The sequence below is a fragment of the Ciconia boyciana genome, chromosome 1, assembly GCF_034638445.1.
Source record: "Ciconia boyciana chromosome 1, ASM3463844v1, whole genome shotgun sequence".
Classification (NCBI taxonomy): Eukaryota; Metazoa; Chordata; class Aves; order Ciconiiformes; family Ciconiidae; genus Ciconia; species Ciconia boyciana.
In genome coordinates, this window is record NC_132934.1 from 201,792,349 (window position 1) to 201,819,115 (window position 26,767).

The 26,767-nt window shown below is 39.1% G+C and overlaps 1 protein-coding gene across 1 annotated transcript in view; it reads right to left on the reverse strand.

Annotated features, from left to right (window-relative positions):
- DDX10 (DEAD-box helicase 10) overlaps nucleotides 1–26,767 on the reverse strand; it is a 197,456-nt gene that overhangs the window by 71,290 nt on the left and 99,399 nt on the right. Inside the window, exons 14-15 of the mRNA XM_072850575.1 lie at nucleotides 7,435–7,548; nucleotides 5,074–5,235 (exon numbers count right to left, since the gene is read on the reverse strand). Coding sequence (XP_072706676.1) covers nucleotides 5,074–5,235; nucleotides 7,435–7,548 — 276 coding nt within the window. The remainder of the gene's footprint in view (nucleotides 1–5,073; nucleotides 5,236–7,434; nucleotides 7,549–26,767) is intronic.

Below are 26,767 nucleotides of genomic sequence, written 5' to 3' on the forward strand. Positions count from 1 at the left end.
GCCCGTCAGGCTTACATACACAACCAAACCTTTAAGAGCAAATTCAGACAACGATCAGGCACCTGATCAGGCTTCTGCAGTTACAGTCAAGGTACATGGACTTGGGTAGTTCTTCTTCCTTCACATCACTGAGATGCCAGCCAAAGATTCAAACTCAAGTAAATATCTGCTGCGGAGTGATTATGTTATCTTTTGGGAAGGGAAACCTTATGAGGTGGGAGAACTTTTAAATACCATTGGGTAGTGACTGTGAAAGTGGCCACGTAATTCCTTTTTACTGTGAGGCAGTTCAAATTTTTCCCTAGCATTCTTTCGTTAATGAAGGACTGATGACTGATGAGGATAACTTCTTAAGCCAAGTAATAGACAGCCCTGCCAGAGGGGATGTGATACTGGACCTGTTGGTCACCAACACAAGTGAGCTAATCAGTGACGTCAAGACTGGAGGTAGCGTGGGCTGCAGTGATCATGCACTGGTGGAGTCTGCAGTCCTGAGGGATATGGGTCAGGCAAAGAGTAAAGTCAGGACCCTGAATTTTAGGAAAGCAAACTTCCAGCTGGTTCAAGGAGTTAGGGTAACTGGGAAACTGCCCTCAGGGACAAGGGAACAGAACAGAGCTGGCAGACCTTTAAGGACACTTTCCATAGAGTGCAAGAGATCTCGATATTCAGGTGTAAGAAATCAGGCAAGGAAGGCAAGAGACCAGCATGGCTGAGTTGAGACCTGATGGCCAAACTAAAGGGCAAGAAGGAAATGCACAGGCAGCGGAAGCAGGGACAGGTATCCTGGGAAGAGTATAGGGACACTGCCCGGTTGTGTAGGGATGGGGTCAGGAAGGCCAAGGCGCGGCTGGAGCTGAACTTCGCAAGGGACGCAAACAATAATAAGAAGGGCTTCGACAGGTATGTCAGCCAGAAAAGGAAGGTCAAAGAAGAAGTACACACACGCCCAGAGTGCATCCCAGAGTCCTGAGGGAATTGGCTGATGTCATTGCCAAGCCATTCTCCATGATATTTGAAAAGTCATGGCAGTCAGGTGAAGTCCCTGGTGACTGGAAGAAGGGAAACATTGCACCCATCTTTAAAAAAGGTAGAAAGGATGACCCTGGCAACTACCGACCTGTCAGCCTCACCTCTGTGCCTGGGAAGATCATGGAACAGATCCTCCTAGAAGCTATGCTAAGGTACATGGAGGACAGGGAGGTGATTCGAGACAGCAGGCATGGCTTCACCAAGGGCAAGTCCTGCCTGACCAATCTTGTGGACTTCTACGATGGACTGACATCAGTGGACAAGGCAAGAGCTACGGATGTCATCTATCTGGACTTCTGTAAGGCCTTTGACATGGTCCCCCACAACATCCTTCTCTCTAAATTGGAGAGATATGGATTTGATGGGTGGACTGTTCAGTGGATGAGGAATTGGTTGGATGGTCGCATCAACAGCTCAACGTCCAGATGGAGATCAGTGACAAGTGGTGTCCCTCAGGGGTCCGTATTGGGACCAGTATTATTTAATACCTTCATCAATGACATAGCGGGATCAAGTGCACCCTCAGCAAGCTTGCAGATGACACAAAGCTGAGTGGTGCAGTTGACACACCTGAGGGACAGGATGCCATCCAGAGGGACCTGGACAAGCTCAAGAAGTGGGCCCATGTGAACCTCATGAGGTTCCACAAGGCCAAGTGCAAGGTCCTGCACCTGGGTCAGGGCAACCCCTGGTATCAATGCAGGCTGGGGGATGAAGAGATTGAGAGCAGCCTTGCAGAGAAGGACTTGGGGGTACTGGTGGAAGAAAAGCTGGACATGAGCCAACAATGTGCGCTTGCAGCCCAGAAGGCCAACCGTATCCTGGGCTGCATCAAAAGAAGCGTGGCCAGCAGGTCGAGGGAGGTGGTTCTGCCTCTCTACTCTGCTCTGGTGAGACCCCACCTGCAGTACTGCGTCCAGCTCTGGAGCCCTCAGCATAGGAAAGACAGTGACCTGTTGGAGCGGGTCCAGAGGAGGGTCACAAAAATGATCAGAGGGATGGAACACCTCCCCTATCAGGAAAGGCTGAGAGAGTTGGGGTTGTTCAGCCTGGAGAAGAGAAGGCTGCGGGGAGACCTTATTGCAGCCTTTAAATATTTTAAGGGGGCTTATAAGAAAGATGGCGACAAACATTTTAGTAGGGCCTGTTGCGATAGGACAAGGGGTAAAGGTTTTAAACTAAAAGAGGGTAGATTTAGACTAGATATAAAGAAGAAATGTTTTACGATGAGGGTGGTGAAACACTGGAACAGGTTGCCCAGAGAGGCGGTAGATGCCCCATCCCTGGAAACATTCAAGGTCAGGTTGGACAGGGCTCTGAACAACCTGATCTAGTTGAAGATGTCCCTGCTCATTGCAGGAGGAGTTGGACTAGATGGCCTCTAAAGGTCCCTTCCAACCCAAACCATTCTGTGATTCTATGACTTGCCCCACTGACAATAAAATAAATTCCCCAAAAGTATTAGTGAGAAACCAATGGCTGAAATGGGATACACTAAAATATTGTTTATTTATGATGCTTATCTATGATTTCTAAATTATGCCATAGAACTCCTCCCTATAGTGTGAATTTAACTAATTACACATTTTCTGATAAGAAAAATTTGAATAATATCTCCCCCACATAATAGCAATGTAGCTTCTTCATGGGTCACTGGAAGAGTGGATCTTCTGATCACTAGACCAGCTTAACATGACCCAAGAGAAAGGAGGTAGTGCTTGTCTCTGCTTGGATGAGACAAAAGAGGAGGACTTGACTGTTTTCCCAACTATTACTATTACAGCTATTTCCTAAGCAGCAACAACTGACTGTCAAGAATCCCAGACATAAAGGATGACTTAGTAATAAGGCAGAGTAACAGAAATACATTCAATCTTTGTGGCAGCCTTACCTTACATAGCCTGTATTAACTTATACATAAAATGAATTGGTATCTCAAACTTGAATGCCTTCTGAAGTGAGGGTGGAAGATCATCTTTAACCACAAGGCTAGTGAGACTACGGGGAGGCAAATGAGGTTCTACCAAAGTGAATCCCAAATTACCACCTATGACGTTCCTGCCCCTTCTGTCTTTTTAAGTTTCAGCTCCATTAAATTTGGGTAAGTGAAAAATTAGGATACTAAACAGTTTGTAAGACCATTTCAAAAATTAAATGACAATCAGGAAACTGAATACTTCATCATGTGCAGAGAATTTACCATATGAAGCATTTTTCACCTCAAATTGTTAAGCCACATATAAAAAAATCTGAATGTGCATGCAATGACGGAATGCAGTAAGGCAGCCCTAAAAATTAGGCACATTATTTCACAGTACTTCAATCAGAAGCCTTTTTTTTTAAAATATATTTCCTTATTTTTGTCATACTATCATTCATTTCTTTTATTTCATTTCATAAAGGACAATAATTAGGTGTAATGTGAATAACACTCATGCAGTAAGGTAGGTTACAAGAAACTTGACACTTTCCATAATTACAAAAAACTCCATGATATTGATGATGTGGCCAGTCCTGTTCATTTTGCCTGCCTCACTTTTGAAAAGAGGCATTCTCTTTTCATAGTATCTCCACAGTTGGAATTCTTTTTTTTTTTTAATGCAAGTAAATATCTGATCTATGTCGTTTGTTCTCCTCGGCGTTATAACAATGAAGCTGTCTTAACAGACCAAGTGACAACTGACTTTAATGATTAAAGTCTGATGTCAAATGTACAACAGCGTCACTCAAAGTATATGAATTTGCTAGTGAACAGCAGATTGATTGGAAAGTCATAAATCAATCTCTCCTTCCTTGTTTATTAAGCTGCATCCTTGAAATTTGATAGCATTGTTTTCTGTAAAATTGACTATGATTTCACCTATAGAACAGAAAATATTATTTCTTTGCAGCTACTTCCAAATGCAGCACTTCGCTAAAGAAGAGGTAAGATTTTTTTTGTAGACGTCAAATGACTATAACAGGACTATAGGAGTAGACTTTCAAATTAAATGTATGAAGTATGCTTTGACTTTAGCTAGAATACTTCAGTGCCCAAACCTAACCTGAAGCTTTCACAAATCAACTCCAAATTATTTTGTTCAAATACAAACCTTAACAGACACTAGAACATCTAGCACTAATCACTAGCAATCAGTGGATAAAGTCAAACTGGATAAAGTCAGCATTTGCAGAGGAGGGCAATAAAACAACACTTTTTAATGCTTTGGAAATTAGAAGCTTTGAGTATAAAGCAGGCCTTTAATAATATGTAGTCCTGGGATCTTGCATTTATCCATTACCTGGAGAAATCCAAACCGTTCTCACAATGACTAACAGAACTATCCCTGAACTCAAAGACATCCAGCTGTGTTCCATATGACTGGTACGTGACAAGGCCAGAAAACGCTGGTTTGGTCCATGACAACTAATACAGAAGCAGTTTGCAAACTTATGGTCTGCAATTTAAAGGTTTTTAAATGCCAGACAGAAGCCAGACTTCAGATACTGACGTTTCCAAATTACAGCCAAAATTATATGACACTATTTGAATAATTAATGAAATAAATTCTGATAGCCCTAATAACACCGATGCAAAAAGTTAGCACTTTTGCCCACCTGAAATGTAATATTGCATGCTGAGCAAGTGGTAGCCTGAAGACATTTCAGAGACACTCTTTCACTTCCCCTTCCCCCTAAACTTCTTCAGCATTTGTTAGAGCACGTATGCCAAACAACACTTTATTTTTGTCAAACAAACCCTTCCACTGAACTCTGCTTAAAAAAAAAAAGATGTTCCCACTAAACTCTTACCAGATTTTAAAGTTGTAAATAAAGCTCCACTGTTACCAACAACTGGTACTGCATAAGGCTTTGTGTTATTCAGCTACTTATATCAGAACAGTCTTCCTGTATGCAATGTAGTCCCGAAAAAAATGATCAATTTAAATGAACATGTACTACACTTATTTCACAATATATTTAAGTATTTTTCCTCACTGAGAAATCCATATCACAGTAACTATTTCTGAACTTCAGTAATTGAAGTAGAAATCAACTTACCCTATGTTTTTCCTTTATTTTCTTCCTGTATTCTTCTTTGTCAAATTTGTCTTCTTCCTGCAGTATCTCTTTCGCTTTATCTAAGTTGATACCACTGGCATCATCTTCCTCATCTGCTTTCGCCAAACTGGATTTTTGCACAGGTGGCCACTGCTGCACTAACTGAATTATACATGTCAACAAGCAAAATAATGGTTAGAATAATTTTTTCCACATCGAAGTTTTGATGTCCTAAATATTCCAATACACTATTTTTCTAGACTAAATAAAAAGGCCATTTGCAAAGGAAACAAACAAAACTTTTGCACAATACAAACTGGGATACCTTATTTAACATCACATTCAGTCAAAAATGAGTATTTGAAAATAATATCTCCATTACACCATATTACTGTTTAACAGATTCACTTGACCTTCTTCCCCTATCTTTCTCTCTTTGCCTAATGGAACAAATAATTTATAATCCTGCTAGTCATTTTGGGAGAAAAATGATATTTGCTTTCAAGAAATAACTCCAAAATATATGCAAACAACAAAACACCAGTAAATCTAAACAGTGTGTTTTCATGTAAACAATCAATATTCCAACATATTAACTGAGAGAAAAATGAGATACACCTTCATCACACAGTACAGGAAAAACCATGACTGTAGGTTCATATTTTGGGGGAAGCAAGGAGGACAGATGTGGAGGGTTTTACCGGTTATCGTACGAAAACTGGATTAGAAATGCTTGATGATTCAAGTTTAACTTGTGGATGGCACGCTGAACACATCCAGCTTCCCTTAAAAATCTGAAGCTCTAAACTGAAGACAAAGACTAACTACATATTCACCAAAAAATATCCCCACCTATCTTACGACCTTGGTATGAGCAGACATCATCTGGGGGTAGTCTTTGCAAAAATCATTCTTGCTCATGGATTGTTAGAGTAGTAACTCTTAAAAAGAAATTATATAGCAGAAAATATAGAATGTATTTCAGATACAAATGCAAAACCAAACATGTTTATGACTCCCTAATGCACACAGAGTTGTTACTCACCTGGATACTGATAAACCCAACCTACTGGTTCCACTTCCTTTAGTAAAATGGAGTTTGTGTACTTGTATATTCCAGGAAGATACATTTCTTAAAGGAGTTTTATTTTATCAAAGAGAAGCATGTGAAGTAGAACAGTAAAATTTTAAAGCACAGTTTTACACAGCTCAGAAAAAAAAAAAACAGGAAAAACATCCACAGATGCAAACTTTGTTTCCTTAAATAAGTCACCACTTCTCTATTGTGCTACTTTTCTAACTGTAATCTTTGTGCTAATTTTTCTTCTCTATCCTCACTCCTTTTTGCTTCATTGCATGGATACATAAAACATTTGCATATGTATTTTAAGATGAGACAACAGCTTTTGAATATCTAAAAATATCTGAAGATATAATTTGCAGTCAATGGGTCAACCTCTAAAACCTTTTAAATTTTGTCTAATGTCAGTAATTATATCACTATACTCCCTTCACCTGCAATAGAAAATGCTTTATTTTATTTGGTCACAAAAGCAAATTATATACTTGTAAAGGTGACCACCCTTTCTGTTTATGTCTTACCAAAATTAATCTAAAGTTAAAAAAAAAAAGCTACTTTTTTGCTTAATGCTGGAAATGGAAAAACAACGTACACAGCATCTGAAGCTGTGAAATCAAACGTTAGAGAAGTTTATGGAGCATGGAGACTGGCTAGTGAGGTTATCGCCACAATGAAACCCTAGAGCGACTAGCATCCACAATAGTTCCTTTCTGTATAAAATCAATATATTTTTCCAGAGGCTTTTAAAAGATCCAATTAAATTACTGGCATATTTCAATGCACTGCTACGTCAGCACCAGTAGGTGAAAATTTGGTACTTCCTTAGCTTTCCTAACAACATTTTCAATAGTGAATGCTGGAAAGAAAACCAGAGACTTCCCCTAATTCCAGTACATTAACTCAAGATGTGGGGCAGCTTTGGCAAATACCTACAGGAAAATAATTTTACATTTTTGTAAGAAAAAATAGGCTCTTTATTCCACTGAAATTGAAGATAATAGGCAGAAAAGAGGCACGGTTCTGTACATCCTCTAACAGCTCTCACACAAGTATCTCATACACACAAAGGTGAAAAGACGTTGGTGCTCAGCACTCCTCTTCTTCACAGTGGAACTGAATTCTAAATGGAAGCTGAACAGTTTTGCAAAATTCAAAACAATTACGAAAACCACACACTTCTCAAAAACATATCTTTTTATACCAACTGTAAATATTCTTGTCTTTATAGGAACTACAAATTCAGTTCCCACAAAAATACAGTTATTTTGAATTGATCTTACCTCTCCATCTTCAGTAAAGACTATTTTTGTGTTGACTTTAAATTTCTTCTTCAAGATTTTTTTGGCTTCTTGGGTTTTAGTAGCTTTCTTCTTCATCTTTGATCTTGATGCATTCTGCATAAAAGAAAATGAGAGTTCTTATGGGTTTTTTTCTAGTCACAAAGTATATGCTTCAAACTTTCTTAAAAGCAATTAGATGTATTAAAATGTAATTCATTTTACACATGAGTAAGAGTAATTTCCAGTAAAAATTACCTAACAGGCCTTTTCATAAAAGTGTTTTAAGCAGTCCATATCATGAGGAACTCCTTTATTCTGTTAACAATTCAGCATAACTTAAATCCTGTCAGCAGCAGGACACCTGACTCATTCAAATCTCACTCACCTTTTTGGGACAAGGACACTAGATTCACCAGCTTATGCTGTTAGCAAGCCTCATCAAACAAGAAATCCAGTATAACTGACTGAAGCCATTAGCTACAACTGATCAGATACCACTTTCATCTCACTTGTCATCACATTGTCCCCAGGCACCGCAGCACACCATTTTGAGTTCTTTCTGTGTCAATGAAGGGCACAAGTGGCCACGCAAGAACCTTCCTATTTCATAACTCTCGTCCCTTGCAGTCCCATCAGGGTACAGAACATCAATGCTAGGAGATGTTTACCAAACTTCGCATGAAATAACATTTAGAATCACAAAAGTTATTAGCATCATAGGAAAAAAGTTGTAGTGAAACAAGAGTGGTGAAGACACCAGGGAAACTAATAAATGAGTCAGCAGAGATTGTGGAATCCAGACATTAACACTGTTTCCAACAGGTTGAGATTGTTCTTTCCTGGCTACCACTGAGAAAGCAACACTCACCAGGAAAAACAAATATTATCAGCAAAATGGTATCCCTGTATAAAACACACTGATCCTGAAGTTACGGTTATTTTTTGTGCGTGCAATCTGGCTGTTAGAAAGAAGAGGTGAAGGGGTCACTTCTATTTTTGACAGAGATTGAGGATTTATCCAGAGTATTTTTGCATTTTGGAGGTAGTTTGCTACTCTGGGAGGACCATTTTAACTACCTCTGTAAAATGTAGTGGAAAATAAATTGTCACATCCACAGATGGCCCAAATAGGTTTCACACAGCCACCCATCCGGTGGTGACATCATGGAACCAAAGACCGTGGAGATTCCCGATCTCCAGCTCTTCTTCCGAGAGCTCTCCTTTCAAGAACAAAGGCTGTATGTGTTCAGGCATCTAACGAGACACAATACACACAGAGGATATTTTAAGCAATAACTGCCATTGCAGGAAGTATTTTATAGCAAAAGACACTCTGCAGGAATATGTGGAGGACCCACAGAAGACCACCCACAACTCATTCATCATCCTGTAAAGACTGCAAAGCTCTGTTACTCAAGAAAAAGTGCCTGAAAAACAGTCACTAAACTGTCTAAACTTCTGATAAATAACAGAAAGTGGTCAAAGCAACCAGAGAGAAAAAGAAAAAACTGAACTTCTTTCTCTCACTTTTCTTTTTTATTTTGGTCATTTTAATCAGTTTCATGTTCTATACCAAATCCACTATAAAAAAAATTAACTCGGAAAGTCACTGTCATTATGGTCAGCACACTAATGTACTGAAATATGAACTATAAAAGAGAAAAATTACAGTCTTCCTAACAGGAAAAATCGTTTGTGACAGCTACTGCACTGTGTTATCAAGTAATGACCATATCTATTATAGAAAATAGTAACTGTAGCAGCACTTACGTCCTCAGTACTGTCATACAATTTTTGTTGCACTGTGCAGCTACTGCTAACAAGTTTTAGGCACATCTTTAACAGCTCAGAAAGCTGTGCTATTCCCTCACTCCTGCTGCTTACCCACAAACAGAAATTGTCTGAGAGTCTGCATAAGCATAAAACCCTTACGCGAAATATGGACTACTTAGTAGAACAACAGAAATTGTCCAGAGGAAGAATTTAAAGAGAGATGTACTTCAAGGTGGTAGGATGACACTTCTCACTACCACAACATTTTCCTTCACCAGTTGCTTTTGGGTTTGGGTTTTTTGTTTGGTTGGTTGTTTTGGGGGTTTTGTTTGTTTGGTTTTTAAAATCTTTCATTTCTGCACTGCCAGCATTACTGGTACCAGCATAATATGCTAATGTAAAAAGAAGGCGACTGAAAGTTTCAAATTGGTACATCAATATTTTGTAAAATTATAGTTAAATGTAAATCTCAGCTGTTTACATTTCTTGGTTTAAAAAAGGTTTTCCGGGCTAAAGAGCACAAATATCCAATGGGCTGTCTTTGCATGTATCATGCAACTTTTCCAGTTGTATCTTGTTCCCTCGCCCTCCTCTGTGTGATTTTGAGAAGTATTTCGATGCTGCAAAGTAGCATGGAAAAAAATGGGATAGGACAAAATTTCCAAACAAAGAGGAGGAACAAGAGGAGGAGGAAACAAATGGGAAACTGAATTCCCTCACTATACACCTGAAAAGCATAGTATAAGATCAGCGTATGAATTTGGTAGATTTACAATATGCAGCATTAAGGAAAGCTAAGAGATCAAAATTTTAAAAAACATACAGGAAAGAGTATTAGTATAAAACTCTACACGCCCCATAGATAAACTATGGTTTTTATTAGGATGCTTTCATTGCTTTACTAAACTGAACACACTTCAAAGACAATGGCTACCAAGGCCCCCTCAGCTTCAGACCCCAGCTCCTGACTGTCACAGTTTAAGACCAAATGGGCTCAGATACCAAAACATTTTAATCACAGATGTAGGCACAATTTTACAAACTACATGACTTCACTGTTCAGCAGGAGAAGTGGTGCAGCCCAGGAGGGAAGTTGGGTGGGTTAGTACAGTAGTTCCTCACAAGGCCTCCCTGTCCCAAGGAGGAGGCTACATGGCCTAGGAGAAGAGTCAGGCAGGTCAGCCATGGGGTATATATAGTCCTGGGGCTACCGCGGGGTCCCATAAATGCTGCTTTGGTCCTCTCCTGGGGACCTCTCTCACATTGTTCTGGAGTCCCTATATAGTCCTGAAGTCTCTCTCTTCTGTCACCTAAGTCTCTCCCTCTTCTGTCACCTAAGTCTCTCCCTCTTCTGTCACCTAAGTCTCTCCCTCTGTATGTCTCCAGTAGCATCCTTCAGAGCATCTAGTCCCCATGTCTCAAGAGCCTCTCCCCATATCTCCTGGCCCAGTGGCTACCGCTCTATCTTGAACGTATCTGAGTGTTGCGTTAAGAGTTACTGTCGCATACAAATAGGAATTTGAGGAATGGCTGGGGGGGGAAACCCTCCCATTGAGTCACGAGGTTCAGACAGGACCCCCTTGCTTTCTAAACTCCTTCTCAGAGAGGAGTCTAGGTGCAGCTAGGTCCAGTCCTAGTCTCAGACTTGGTCAACGGTTTATTTTCTAAGGACTGTGTGTATAGCCACTTATTAGTTCAGGGCTTTTGCTAAGGCGACAGCATCAGTTTTACACCCCCCTGTCTGGTCATGTTGAAGGAACTATCATGGCCAGAGCAGTGACGAGTGCAGTTTATTAGAGCAACAGACACACAGATTCTTTGGATTACCAGTGATAAATTCACTGTCTGCAAAGCACATGCAAATACCAAGAATATGAGTATGAATAACACGGCTGGACACAAACATGTATATAACACAGACGGACACAACGCGTATATCAAGAATATGAGTAACACGGCCAGACACAAACGCATTAAAGATAATAAAGCGACTCTATATAGAGAGAGAGATTTCTAAGTTTCCCGGGGAGGCACTTGGAATAACCAAGTGTTCGACTCTTACCCAAAGGCATCCTGATGGGGGGGAAGAGAGGCTCAGCCCATCGACTGATCCCAGAGGTCAGAGTGGTACGCGATGGTGTCTTCCCTAACATTCTCTTTCTCTTAAGCCATTTTATACTATCTTTCACCTTTCGGGTGGAGCTTGAGTGACTCTAGTCATACATCTTTGTTTAGGATTGGTGTAAAGTTTTCTCACTTTGCTTTTAAAGGTATAAGCTAGAAAAATTCAGTGTGCAAGCTCAGTGAGGGATGGTTGCCCCTTGGAGGCGGGTAGCTTTTGGGATGGAGGTGTGTTTTGGTATTAAAATTATGTTATAATGAGCAAAGTTCACCAAAAGGACAGCATTTTGTCAAAAACGTGGCAGGCTGTTGGCCCAGGGTAGTAAATATGCAGCTTATCAGTTCCATGACACCTTTAAGTTCTCCTATTATTGCAGAGCCTGGCCGCAGCATCTCCACACCGCTCTGCCCTCCGGGCAGCGCCTCTTAGAGTCAGCACACCAAGTTCCCCTGGCGTTACCAACACCTAAGGTTGCAGGCCTAGGACACTCCCATGGGATGGATTCCTTACATGTCAGCCGCATTCTACCTGGGGAGCTTCTTCAATGCTGTGCCTTACCTAAAAGTGTGAATATAAGTTCTAATTTTTAAGTCACCTCAGCCATTATCCCACACTAAGCCAGGAGCTCCTCCAACTGGCTGCAGTCTTGACGCAGGATGGGTTGTTTACATCCATCTCAGCTCGTGGCCTCCTCCCACGCATGCTACCCCACGACCCCCTCACCCAAATACCTAATGCCCTCACCCAAATTTCCAGTCCACAGCCTGTCTTTGCTTTGACCCCATATTGGAACAGCTACATTGAAACACCAATTTCCCATCAAGCAGGCATCTGATTCACCCATCGTTAGAAGCATAACACCAATGCATAGCAGACCTCAGGCTTTCCTAATCTTCAGTGTCAGCCCCCAGTTCCCTGCGTTTTCAAGCCATTCTGCTTACTCAGTTCCCATTTTCACCTTTTGTACTAGAAGATACCCGACAATTTACAAGCAGCAGGTTAGCATCTACTCCTCAGTCTCCGTGGCTTCCTCTCTTTTCTTCACAATGAGTTCACCACACCAGCAGACAACACCAGCTGCTGGAGGCTGCCACAAGATCTCCTCCATCTGTTAACCTCAAGCGCTGCAAAGAGCACAGCACAGCTGTGGCAGGAGCAATGACACCTCTCTAACTGCTCAGTAAACAGCTGAAATCTGGGGGCACAGGCTTTGCAGGCAGAAGCACTGTCACGTCAGCAGACATGAGTGAATGGAGGGTTTCTGCTGACAGCTAGACCTTGCCCTTAACGCCAGAGCAAGGCATGGGCCTGGGCATTTTAAAGTGAGCTGAGAGGGCATAGCAGCTCCCCACACTGACTGGTTCACTCAGAAAACACTGTGTATTAAAACCTGCTCAACTAGTATCTACCTCAGTAAATCTGTTTCTAAAGCTGAATTATATCATGTTCAAGCCGAACAAAATGGGCATGTGTGACCTGGGCACAGGTTTTCATGTTGCTGTTGGATATGAAAGGCATTCTGCGGTTGAACGGGAGCTGGTAGCACAAGTTAAAGCACCAGCCGGTGCATGCACGCTTCCCTGGCAATGGGCAGAGGCTACCTGCTGCTCACCAGCATGGACATTTTGCCCTATGCCCAATAAAATAGGCCCTCAAGTCTCACCTTTTCTTCTATGAAGATGTGGCAATAGTTAAGACTGATCAAACAAAATCAGAGTGATAATCAACCTCTTTAAAATGGTATATAACAGTTAAGCATTAGAAGTTAAGAGTCACGCTAGTTCATAAAAATTTCATAAAACGCAGGCTCAGCTGCAGGGTTGGGGGATTTTCTATTGTTACTAATCAAAAGCCTAAATTTCTTCTTCCTTTTGCACATGCACATGCCAGATGGCTTGCTGGATTATTTAATGAGTTAGAATAAAAACTAGCTCTTAGAAGCACAGAAAATTCAAACATTTTGATATATAATCAGAAACAATACAGCTAATATGCAAGTTCATTTCTATTTTTCTCAAGAAGGAGCAGCTTTTGTTTTCTGGCTTAAAAGATTTGATATTCTTAGCTGAATCTATGACAAAGGTTTTCTAAATGAAGATACAAACAAGTTTAAGACTTAAGATTTGCTATTTTTCAATTATAATTTTTTTCTGAAAAGATGGCATCAGAAACACAAATGTCAGTAAATTTGCTATTCTAATATGGAATAATTTTTCTTATTAAAACAATTTTTAAAGTCGATAGTTTAGACTGAGCACGTAATCCTCAGTAACTCAGGATCAAAGCACTTACAGTCTCTTACCGTAACCGAGACAAACATATTTGCTTTGAACTTTGGAGTGCTACAAATCATCAAATGTAAAGTTTCCTTGTTTCTAACTATAATTTCCTTTTTAATTTCAACTCAACAAGCCTGTGAAAGCAAGCACATTACATTCACTACAGAAGCTGTCACTACAGGACTACATTATTGTGGTGGGGTAAAATATCAGTAGAAAAAAAGTTACCATCAATTTTCCAGTCACGTTAGCTATAACAAGCATTACTGCTTTTCTAGGGGTTTTGTGGGCTTTTTGCCTCCCCCTGCCTATACCTTACAATTCCTAGGAAGAATGGTGCTGTACCTGCAAATATTTTTCAGTCTCTCCCAACACTATTACATTACTTTACCCAGAATTCAACAGCAAATGCCTCTGAGAAACAAAAATCGATGTGGTACTCAATTTCACACACTTGTTTTGTATTTCTTCAAGAAACCACCCACAATAGGAGCAAGTATTATCACATTTGTATTATCACCAAGCATGTCAATCCCCCTGTCAAGCTACTGAGTTCAGACTCAGAAGTCATTCCCCATAGAATAAGACACAGGCTTGCCAGACTGAAGCTACCAAACCTTACACAAAGAGAAGGGCCATCTTCCTCTCCGTGCCGTGGAGAGCATACAGACATGGTTTTCATCTGGCGGGCACTACAAAACTTTCAGAAGATTGAGTATCCTTCAACCACTACTCTAAAGCAGCCTAACCATAAAGCATTACCTCTCAACCCCATAAACTTCCCGAACTCAGACTATGAGGCTTTAATTACCTACAACGGAGATAAGGTTAGAGGAGAGAGAAATTTTCACTCCTCCTGACAACTATCTAACCATAGAAGCAGCAGTGAGATACAAATGTCACACCTTACATGTAATTATAAAACATAAGAAGGAAAACATCAAGAGAAGCAAAATAACCAGACTTGGAAGTCCAGTCCGTATTACTTCAAGCATCTACAAAACTCTAAATATCAAAAAGCTTCTTAGTAATACGATTTGCCTCAACCAGACATCTGTCTTCCCATTCAGTATAAAGGACCAGAGAAGTAGCAATCCTAGGATGCGGCATAAGCACAAGGAGATGTATGGATGCTGCTTTCCTTCATGATCTGTGGTAGCTAGGTGGTCTCTGTTTTTAATTTCCAGCCCACTTCTCTGCAATGACAGCTATTTCAGTCCTTCCTGATTTCTGCTGACCACTCACGAGCCACAGGCCCTGTCGTAAACACCAGAACAAGCCGAGGCCACTAAGAAGGAGCAGCGCAAAGTTCTTTAAACCATCCCTCCGCTTCCACAACACAGCTCCCCCAACCTTTCCTAGGAAGACAAGCTTCTTTTATTAACATGTTGGGGTTTTTTCATGTAATACAAGTGAGGCTAATTTTGCTTTGGTTAAGTATTCTAAGTTTTTCTTTTTTAATTAAATGTTAAAAATTAGGAAGCTTAAATTCACAGACACTATCCAAGCAACTTGCATAGCATCTATATATGTCACTGGGCACAGCTTTTACCATGACAGTTGTGGAGATAGGGAAATAGGCAGGTTGGTACTCGAAAGACAAAACCAGCACTCCTGACATGCTGTTCCGTTTGCTTCTCTATGAACTTTTAAAGCACATCAGTCAAGTATCAAGATCAACATGATCTTGAATTTTGCAAGTGATGGCTTAAATTAAAAGGGTGGATTGATAGGGTTCTTGTTGGTCTGGGGTGTTTTTTCTTCAGGATGTGGGTGTTCATGTTATTTTGGCTTTTTTAACTAGTATGATGCAAAATTTCAACCAAGATACTGAAAAAGCACAAAGTTGAAATTATTGATTGGTAATCCCTTACACAATATTACCATTTGAACAGGGAAATTCTGGACAGCTAAATTACTTGCTACATCTATGCATTAATTGCTTTCTAAACCTACTGAAAGAATGTTGATTTTGAAAGAGAAGGTTTTCTAGAGTAGAACAACCCACACAGAGAACTGATCATGGCTTTACAGTTACAGTTGTGAAGATAAGGATAAATCCAGGTTGGTATTCAAAAGAAAAACAGCACCCAGCATACAGAATAGCATAGATACAAATTCGTTCAAAATCACAGCAATAGGAGAAAAAAAAATAGAGGAAATAAGAAAAGCTTCTAATAACCACTATTCAGTATTGCTAACCACATTATGAACAAAGACCACAAGACCAGCAGTTCACCACACTATCATTCCCATTTAAATTTCCCTTCAGATCAAAGAAGCAGCAACAGATACAAGAAACGATAGCAAAGACAGAACTGTACTATGGCAACCACACGCTTAGATGATGCTTGTCTTTGGTTTTGGTTACCATTAGGACAGAAGATTATGTCTGAGTCTGAATTTCATTAGAGTTTTGCGTTTGGGTGCAAGAGTTTGGTTAGAGAGGATATCTTAGTAAACAACATACTATTATTTGCTATAAAATTAAGCCATGAAAGTTGAAAAGAACTAAATTTAAGATTAAAATCTCAGTATTTAACACAAAATGCAAGAGTGAGGATTAAAAACTTGCCAACCTGCAACTTGCTAAAACAACTGGAATCTTCTGCAATGTATTTACATGATGAGCTTAGCTTGGTTCTATGTTTAGACAGGTATTTGCTACAATTCCTTGTATTTAAAAAAAGGCATTTATTTAGGAGATCATTTTTACTTGTATATAGATTATGATAGCAGAAAAAAGGAGAAAGAGGTGCCAGTAAATGTCTCCATGCCCGGTATTTCTCTCCAACCACAGTCAAGAACCAAGCTTAAGAACAGAAATCTTTATTAAATGGTTCTTCAATGATAAATCTTACTCCCAGTTCTAACTGACACCACAGAGCATTATTTCTCTAGAATACTTCTAAAACACTGAAACAACTAAAATAATTTTCTGCTGAACTATTAAGCTTTTTCAATGAATGAATGTGATACCTGACTGTTCATTTCAGCAGCTGCTATCAAGACTTAAAAATGGGAGTTTTGGCAAAGGCTAAACAGAGATAGAGGCTGAAGTTTCTCTTCCTAGCAAGTCAATTAAAAAAAGCAAAGATAAAAAAAAAGATACAGATATAGCAAAATTTACATTAGATCACTGAACTTATTCATTGAATTACAACTTAAAAACCATAACCATCTAAACAGTGGCAAAGACACCAGCATTTTCAACACAAACTATCTTTGGGGACATGGGGGGTTCCATCAGTAGCTCTGCACTTCCAGCTATGAATTTAGATGAGAGAAAGGGCTTTTTTATTCCACACACACCCCTACCCCTCAATCATGTTAAGAGGTTTACTTCTGCTTTAACTATTTCCTCTTGTTTCTTTGCAGGTCATTTAGAAATGCCTGGGTACCATTCCTACTCCTGAAAGGTCTTCTGAAATACAATTCCTATATCCTCACAGCAGCATTTATCATCTACAAATTTAAACCCAATCTGGGAAAAAAAAAAGTGCATCTGTATCCTTCCATCCCTGAGAAAATCTTCATTGCTTTCATTTTCTATATTAAAAAAAAAGAATGTTAATGTTTTACCCTGATATAAAATCCCATGATACAAGAAGGAACCATGAATGAGCAGCATTGCACAATCAATTTTTCATGCTTTTTTCCTCCCTATCTTTCCCTCTCCCTCTGCTTGCCTTTTTTTTTTTTTTTTTTTAATATGTATCTCTGATTCCTTCACAGAACAGGAAGATTTTAAAGAATGCTTTAGTGAAGAGCCAAGCTCCCCCAGTCCACAAAACAAACATTTGATATGAGTACTATAAATTATGTAGTTGTACACACAATTCTAGTATCTGCATATGCCAACAAACAGTTTTTGTCATTGATCTGCAAAATCACTGCACCTCATTGTCGTGGTTTAGCCCCAGCCGGCAACTAAGCACCACACAGCCGCTCGCTCACTCCCCCCTGGTGGGATGGGGGAGAGAATCGGAAGAGCAAAAGTAAGAAAACTCGAGGGTTGAGATAAAGACAGTTTAATAGGTAAAGCAAAAGCTGCCCACACAAGCAAAGCAAAACAAGGAATCCATTCACTCCTTCCCATGGGCAGGCAGGTGTTCAGCCATCTCCAAGAAAGCAGGGCTCCATCTCACGTAACGGTGACTTGGGAAGACAAACACCATCACTCCAAATGTCCCCCCCTTCCTTCTTCTTCCCCAGCTTTATATACTGAGCATGACGTCATATGGTATGGAATAGCCCTTTGGTCAGTTTGGATCAACTATCCTGGCTGTGTCCCCTCCCAGCTTCTTCTGCACCTGGCAGAGCACGGGAAGCTGAAAAGTCCTTGACTAGCGCAGCAACAACTAAAACATCCCTGTATTATCAACACTGTTTTCAGCACAAATCCAAAACATAGCCCCACACCAGCCACTATAAAGAAAATTATCTCAGCTGAAACCAGGACACTCATTTTCTAAATCTTTAAGAATATTATATAAGAAAAAAGGCCAAAAAAACCCAACTAAGTTTATCATTATAAGATCTAATATGGACAAAACCACTACAAGAAATTTGTGAGTTATAGTAATTAGATAATATTTCACTCTGAAAGATGTCTCTAACGCACTGGACCACAGAACTTTTCAGTACAGCTACTGTATTAGCCTGAAAATCTCCATTACCTGTGAGCATAAGCAGCAATGACATCCCTTTCTAAAGCATTAGGCCTTTAGCAACACAAGACCATGACTTCTCATGCAGTTTATTTAAAAGAAAGGTGTAACAGAGAATAGTGAACTACTTTACATATCTCTAGGCAAAAAGTAAATTAAGTTATAATTGAGTATGCCTGACCAAATGAAGATAAAGACATTCCAGAAGACTGTAATTCAAAACCAAACATATTAAAATAGCTTTCATTTATTCTTGGAGTTAAGGTTGTTAGAAAAATGTATTTCAAAGAAACACATACAAGCTAAGATATCCTAATAACTGAAAGACTGCTTCAGACTGAAAATATACAAGAAGTATACAATAATGGTTAATACCACTAGTAAATGCAGTGCCAGATCAAGACATAAAATGTTTTCATTCCACTCTCCCTGTCATTACAAGGTAATGCATCTTTACAACACAATCTTCCTCTGGTAAACAATGCACAGTAACCATCAAATCCTCCAGCACTTGTACAGCCAAGAGAAGTAGATGAGCTGCTTCCAGTTACCCTAAGCTGAGGATTACATTTTAGTAAATGAACGAGTGTTGCTCATACAACATCAATTAACAAGGAAAAAACATGATTTTGGTGACTGCTATTCACCTTCCCTATTTCAGAGTTTCCATTTTTGTGAGCAAGGAAAGGTCAACATGAAGATGCCGATTTCCAGCAAAACATGGCAAATTAGAAATAGGAGCATTAACGTGTCTTTGATATTGATAAAAATTTTTAAAATTTTTAAAATAATAAATTTTAAAAATAATAAAAATTTTTAAAAAAGAGAAAAAAGAAGGGAAAGCCGCCGGAAAAAAAAGCCCCCGCCCCCCTCCCACTCCCAACTTACTTCAAACATAGCCATCTTTTGTCTGTCACTTCAAAAAAAAACCCAAAACAACCAACCAAACCAACCCCAAGCCAAACCCCTAACATGTTAATGCGGAGTTGAGGAGCTAGGAAAACCTGCACCTGTTCTGCACCTTTTGTTCTATTACAGATCTCCAACAATGACAACGTTGAGATCTTTTCTCACTTTCCAGCCTATTCATCTCCCACTAATATTTGACATGAAACAAGACCCACACTCAAAATGGGGGTGAGGGGAGAAAAGTAGGAAGGGGAGCGGAGGACCGCCTTGATCTGGATAAAAAGAAACCTTAAGCCCTTCAGGTGTGCTGAGAATGTGCTACGTTCTGGAACTTGTAATTCTTCAGTCTCCAGAAGAACCAGAATTGCTCCTTCTCTCCCAGGCTGCACTTAATATCTTAGTGCAAGACAGTTAAATTGAAATATGCAGAGAAATGTAATTACTGAATGATACAGCAAGAAGGCAATGCTGAGCTGACTTTTAACGAACTGAAAATTTGGGGCTTTTTTATTTAAAGAATAAAGATCCTTTTTTAATGTGACTGTATTTTCTGGTAGTTAAGACACAGTTATTAAAAAAAAAAAAAAATCTGCGTAATCATTAAGGCAGCCAAGGCTTAAATAAATGCCATAACATCATTAAAATTATGGCTTAAAAATACTCTGCAGAGGAATCTTAGGTCAAAAGGTGAGATGAGAAGACCACACCTTCATGCTGTTTTTCTTTAAGGTTGAATATATTTTACCATCCATGAGCAGTGTGACATTCCCCTTCTCCCTCAAAAGCCACCACGCGTGGCCCCAGGAACACAGGGGCAGCCAAGGCTGAAGCTTCTTAAAACATTTTGTTCACTCCATTCTCCTGATCTGCCATCAGAAAGTAACAAAAAAGTTACTCTGCAAAGATAAATATATTCATCTCAGCGCTCTCTCCTCCTCCTTTTGCACATGCTAAAACCAGAAACTATGCCCATTTAATGACCACACCACAATGATATCCTTCACCGGCTATGACCACAAATAGCAAAGCCTGCATATTTTTTGAAAAAATACCCAAAATTTATTTTTGTTCATTTGAGCAGTGTAAGTTTTTCAGCAGATTAGTGTGCATCATTATTTTTTGAAGAGTTTTATTTCATCTTTAGATTGACAAAGATGGCACATACTCCTTCGCCGCCAGTGGCCTCTAGATGCGTTTCTCAGTGCACAAGAACCAACAGAAGAAAGAGCATTCATCTGGCTAGTTGGCAATGTGAGGGTTTATACTCAAGAGGCTTATTTGAATTTAGCTCCCAAACAGGGAGTGCACAACCTATCTCAGAACTACATCAGGGCCTCCTCCACAATCCCATGCACCAAACAAACCAACAGCCTGGCATGGGAGACCCAGCTGGGGTCAAGGTGGCACCACAGCGAACATGAGGAACAGACACCACAGAAGAGGAGAAAAAAAGAGGGGTCAACTGAGTGAGTCACTCATTGCTGGCAAGAGACCCGAGAAGAACATAGCCAGTTTCTTCCAACCAAATGTCAATCAAGGATAATCTGGAAAGACATAATTTCTTCACAACTAAAGGTTGACAGCGAAGCCACAATAATAACAATAAAACAATATTTCATGTCTATTATTTTCCTTCTTTAAAAAAGATTGAGTATTTTGACTCCTTTCTCCATGTATTTAATACAGTGACTAAAGATGCTGCCAGAAGCGGTCTTGTAGTTCCTGTGCACTGCTCCTCCAAACACTCTCATCGCTGCCCTTCGCTAGCACAGGTCCTTTCCCAACCCTGAGAAAAGCTGTTTCACAGATTTAAAATTAGCAGAAAGCTAACACTAAGAAAACTGCAAACTGTATTCTGCTATTTTTGCTCTCAGGGTCAGACAAGCACTCCTGCAGGCTCACGGAAGGGAGAAGGAGCTGGCAAAGCAGGGACACGCAGCCCTTTCCGTAACGGCCAGCCAGCTTCACAGCCATGCTGTAAGATGGAAATGCACTTTAAGTAAGTTTGAGAATCCAGGTAAGAAAAGTAGCAAAACTTACTCTGAGATCTTAAGGTATACAATGAGAACCTCAAGCATTGATAAACATGAGAAAAAGTGCACGTGCCTGGTGCCACTGCCATCGCAAGTACATGAAGCACACAGAGCAACGCTGCTCTCCAAACTCAGTAATGCACGGTGAGAAAAAAATACTAGAGTGGCCAACATCCATTTGAATCGGCACAGCCAACATGACTAAATCAGTCTGCTAGGGTTTTGCTTTTGTTCCACTACAGAAATGCCCTGGGAGAAATCCCTGCCAAAAAGGATTCCCTCTCAAAGTTGTATGAAAGAGTTTGATAACAGTAAGCATAACCATCTCTATAAACAGGCACTAAATCTCAGAGAACTAGCAACTACTTGTCTTAGGGCTCCAAAATGGTCTGCAGTTTAAATCTGCCTTCCGAAATCTTTTGAAACATTTTGCCTTTGAGCTGAAAGCCTCCACACCTCCTTTCTTTGCAGAAGTCAACTTTTAACAAGAGGTCAAATTTATATAGAAGTTTACATAATTAATATTTTCAACTTGGTTTTTAAAAATCATATACATCCCCATCTCCAGTAGAAGCAATTAAAAGTTTTCAATTGTTTCAGCAATATCTATTCAGATAGTCTAAACTCTGCCTACCTCCCAGTGCTTAGTTACGAGAGAGAGTTAAGAATCTGTTAAGAACAAATGGGATGGCTCAGAGCAAACTTAGAAGGACGCACTGTATGGCCACAGTCAGCCGGTGCCAAACACCTCTCCTCAGAGCTTACACCTTCAATAGTTTTCATACAACTCAGTCTTGAACGCCTTACACATAAAGGGATGTTGCTAGAAGAAAGCACTCATGAAAGTGATGTTGTTTCATTTAAAATAAATACAAGTATTTTCTCAGTCCTTCTCACTCCTCTAGAATTCTGTGGTGGTTTGTCGGACATTTTCAGTTTTACAATTTTTAGACTGATGAAAATGACAGACTGATAAAAAAAACAAAACACTCATTTAAAAATACTTTCAGCTGTCAGGATACGGTGGCCAAAATGTAGTAGGCTGATAGGCTGAAGTACACTAAGATTTTCCCTGTTGCTTCTGAAGCAGCAGCAAAGGTTGAAATATCTTTATCACTTCACACAATTGGAAGAATGTGCAGATTTCAAGGAGCTTGCTCAGTTTATTGTCATTTTCTTTCTTTCCCTTTAAAAACAAGGCAATTAGGTGTAAAATTGCATTAATTCAGCACAGAGGTCCTCATGGTAAAACATTCAGGCAAGATTAAGACCTTTTTCTATAGAGAAGAGGTCCAGAAATTCTGGTCCAGATCAAAATAGAATAATCACCTCAAAATGGAGAACAGGAGTAGAGAGAAGAAAAGGGGGAACTTCTATCACCATCCAAGAACACATACTGACTGTGAGAAGATGAAGGTATAAAGAGAGGGTCACAAGCCAAGACTTTGTGAAGGAAGCAATAAAGAATTCCTCAGCAACATAACCAAAATTAAAACAAACAAAAAAGTGAGACTGCTGAGACTGATAAGCTGTATGAGTGAGGTAGATACTGAACATAAACTTGCCATGACCTTAATGTTAACTCAGCTCTCAGTAAGACTACTAAGGTACTAGACAGGCAAAGGCAACTTAGCTTCCAGGAACTAGGACATGAAAACTGTCCACTCGGAAGCAAAAAATAAAAAAAAATAATTTTTTTCATTATCCCTCCTCCCCCCCCCACCCTTCAGGCATTAAATTATCAAATAATCCCCATCATGGAATTCTGAAAATATTAGGACATGAAATCACAAAACTGGTAGAAGACTTTTTTTTTTTTTAATAAATCTTTCTTACTGAAAGTGACAGGTGATGTAGAATTGGAAATACCAATACTTACAAAAAATGGTGAAGGGAAAGAAAATATGACCCAGGCTACTCCAGACTATTACAGGCCCTCAGTCCAACCTCAACAGGACACAAAGCAGAAAAGTGAGTTTTGAAGGAATGACGTATTAAAAAATGGAATGGAAATTGGAATAAGGAATATATTATAGCACAGGAATGCCAAAGGCACATTTGTAATAAAAATGTTATCTTGACTCTTTAGACAAAGTCAATATAACAGGACTAATTCATTTAAATTTCAGTGGAACATTTACCATAGTACCACCCTAAAAAGTATTAGCAAAGTAAAAAAAAAGGTCAAGAATTAGAATAGTTACAAATGGTGACTACAATAATTTGTGCTGAAAGACAAATTACCAGGGCGCTAGTGATTCTCCCTGGTCAGTCCTGTGGTCCCCGCTCCGCCCAGCAGAGTTAATGACGAAATGTCCCGATGGCACAAAGCTGGGAGCTGTTGCCAGCTCAAGAGAATGAGCAACAGGTTACTCAAAAGAACGAGATAGCCTTGAAAATGACACACATTAAAATGATATGAAATTCGATAGCATAAAGTGCAAGGGCTATTCAGAATTTAAAATCTAAAGTGAGAGCTCAAACTGAAGAAAGAACAAGAAAAGGAATCAGGCACTTTCCATCACAGGATGACTGTGAGCCCCACTGTTCACGCAGCCACGGAAGAGACAAATACAAACCCTAAGACCTCTTGGGCAAGCCATTGCCAGTAAAAGCCAACAAGGATTAATGCGACTACAGAAGGCAGTGGTGTGAACTCACATGGTACACTGCACGCACCTCTAGCTTCTCAGACCGAGTCAAGATGAATTCAGGTGGAGCACGTGCAGAGAAGAGTTACTAGAATGAAGAGGCCATCCTTTGAGAGGAACTGAAAAGAGCTAAATAATGCATCAGAGGGAATATGACAGCTTTCTTGTAAACGTATGTGGGATAAACACAGGAGAAGGAGAAAAAACATTTAAGCTTGAGAACAACCTTTGAATAGGAATAAATAAGTATAAACTCATCACGAAAATATGTGCTGGAAGATAAACCAGGACAGAGAATAATCTCAAAAACAGCTCTTGCAAATAGGAGTAATAAAGGCAAATCATCCTATCCTTTTGTAAAAATAGCTGAAATAATTTTATAAAAAAAACCCCCAAAAACAGATATGTTTGCTACGTCTCTTTGCGATACCCCAGGGACTGGGCTCAACCTAATCAGAGCATTAGACCCTGAAAGGATCAAGACTCAATTTGTAGTTAAAAACAACAAATGCTGCAACAGAACATTAATTAAGAAATGAAAAAAACAAGTTTAATCCATATTTGAACCTCTGACAAATCTTCAGTCACTTTACTAAATGCAAGTATGCTAAAATTTATTTTAAAATCTTTGAATATCATCAGTCTTTTCAGCTATCTTCAAAGTCAAAGGGAACAAAAAAAAAAAGAATGTTCCACAATGTTTTAATTCTGGTATTTCTACTTCATACAGTAGCTCTGCTATCATCTTTTTTTAAAAATGGCTTCACAATAAAATCATATCTTTAGTATTCCATAAAGGCATATACAACACTCCATAGTTCCCAAATAATTTTTAAACGAAAGTGTGCTAGTGATAAACAGACAGAAGAGAAATACCAAAAAGCACATTAGAGAACAAAGTTTAATCTACAAGGATAAGAAATTATGCTTTTGTTTTCCACAAGAGTTTGTTTACGTTCCTTATAACAAACTCCTGTATTTCAGGATTTTGGAAATATTTCTATGAATTACTGAAAGAAATCACTGATGTTACAGCAAGATACTAATTAATTTTGCTTTTAGAATTCAGTATGGCTATTATTTTGTGCAGTATCTCATATTCCTCACATACCACCGTTGCACAAAATGACAGTTTGATTTCAGCAGCATCAAGAACGTAAGTGGATAAACTGTTACAAATATCCAAGCTTTCACTTTGAACACAATAAAACTAAATAAAATACAGAAAGGAAAAACTGGTAAAGCATGTGCCACAGATTTTAAGTCTGATGTACCCCACTTTGAAGTCTGAATTTTCAGCTTTCCTTAAAAGCTGCCTTCTTAAAAGACATCTGCTATCACGAACATATTTGGTACCTGGCCAAACTAGTCAGAAAGAAGGTCAAAAGTAAACTTGGATGGATACTAAAATTAAAAAGACAGAAATCAGGAAAAGGACATTATAGCTCTGCACTGTCAGGCATCAGATGTGGATCCAATGTGTCTGCAGAATTTATAAGGACCAAACATGACTGATTTAACTACCAATTACTTCAGAAGTTGACTACTTAACCAAACTTCCGCTTCCAGAAACAGTAGGGCTTAATATTTCTAAAAAGCACTGAGCTTTTAAAGCACTGAATAGAAAAGAGCAACCTGAAATAGACGCAACACTGGGTTTCAGTACTGAACCAAAAAGGACCACTTTTCTTCCCCCTCTTCGAACCAGTTACACTTTTATACTAAGAAGGACTCTCTATCTTTCATGTCACAGAGATGTCACATAGGCAACATGATGACTTCCACTGACCTTTAAAAAACAGACCATTTCTTTTTCTTAAGTCCGCATTAAGGTTTGTTCCACATATTTTTACAGAATTGTTCCATTGACCATGCCATGAAATTATGCACATACATGAGCTTTTACCTCAAGGTAGTTCTGAATCAACTATCTTTTGATTCAGCTATCAACTTCTTGTACCTTAATAAGCCACAAAGTAGAGGTAATGCTTTCCCACCTTATCTCTGAACAATTTGAGATGGGAGACAAATCCTTACGACTATAATCTGGCTCCACGTCTTCAGGCACTGTAGTTTTCAAAAGCATACAAAACCCCATCAAAATGTAAAAAAATCTAGTATAAATTCCACCTATTACAATGGCCTTCTATACAAAAAGGGAGTTTGATTAAGTCTTCACTAAGTACAGCATGCAATACACCTCATACTACTGAACTCACACTATTTTTACATATTCATTTAAAATAGCCACTACAAACAGTAAAACCTTCTAGCAGAGCAAATTTTTTTTAAACAAATCTATACTTTATTATATTTAATACTAAGAGTACACCCGGGACAATAGCATTCTTCCAAGCTTATAAGAGCTTCTACATTCATTTATGACAGTTGTTTTGAAAGTGGAACAAACATCTGTCATTCACGATACTAATTGTCTTAAAATTTATGGCAGGCAATCAATTGCATTCTAATACTCAGGCAAATCTCTCCTCCTGAGCTGCATTTACAACTCTGCTACTGTCTCTGGGAAAACTTATGTTCTGGTTATCCTATCTGAGCCATAATACTCATATTTTAAAGATCCTTGGAAGAAAGTCAAGCTGAAATCAAACTAGTAATTATTTATAGAGGAATGCACTGCACTTTACAGACATTAAGGAATGAACATAATCTACTTGTTATAGTTATTTCATCATTATAAATTAACTTCTTTTTTATATAACATTACACACTTTTCTCCTCCCTTTAAATTTAAATGTAGTACTTTTGAATAAATGTGGATTTTTCATTCCACATAGACAGAAAAATAAGTCTACAGGGCTAAGATATGAGCAAATGTGTTTCTTGTTAGCTATTCACCAAAATATACAGCTCACACCTTGGAAGTCTCTTGTGC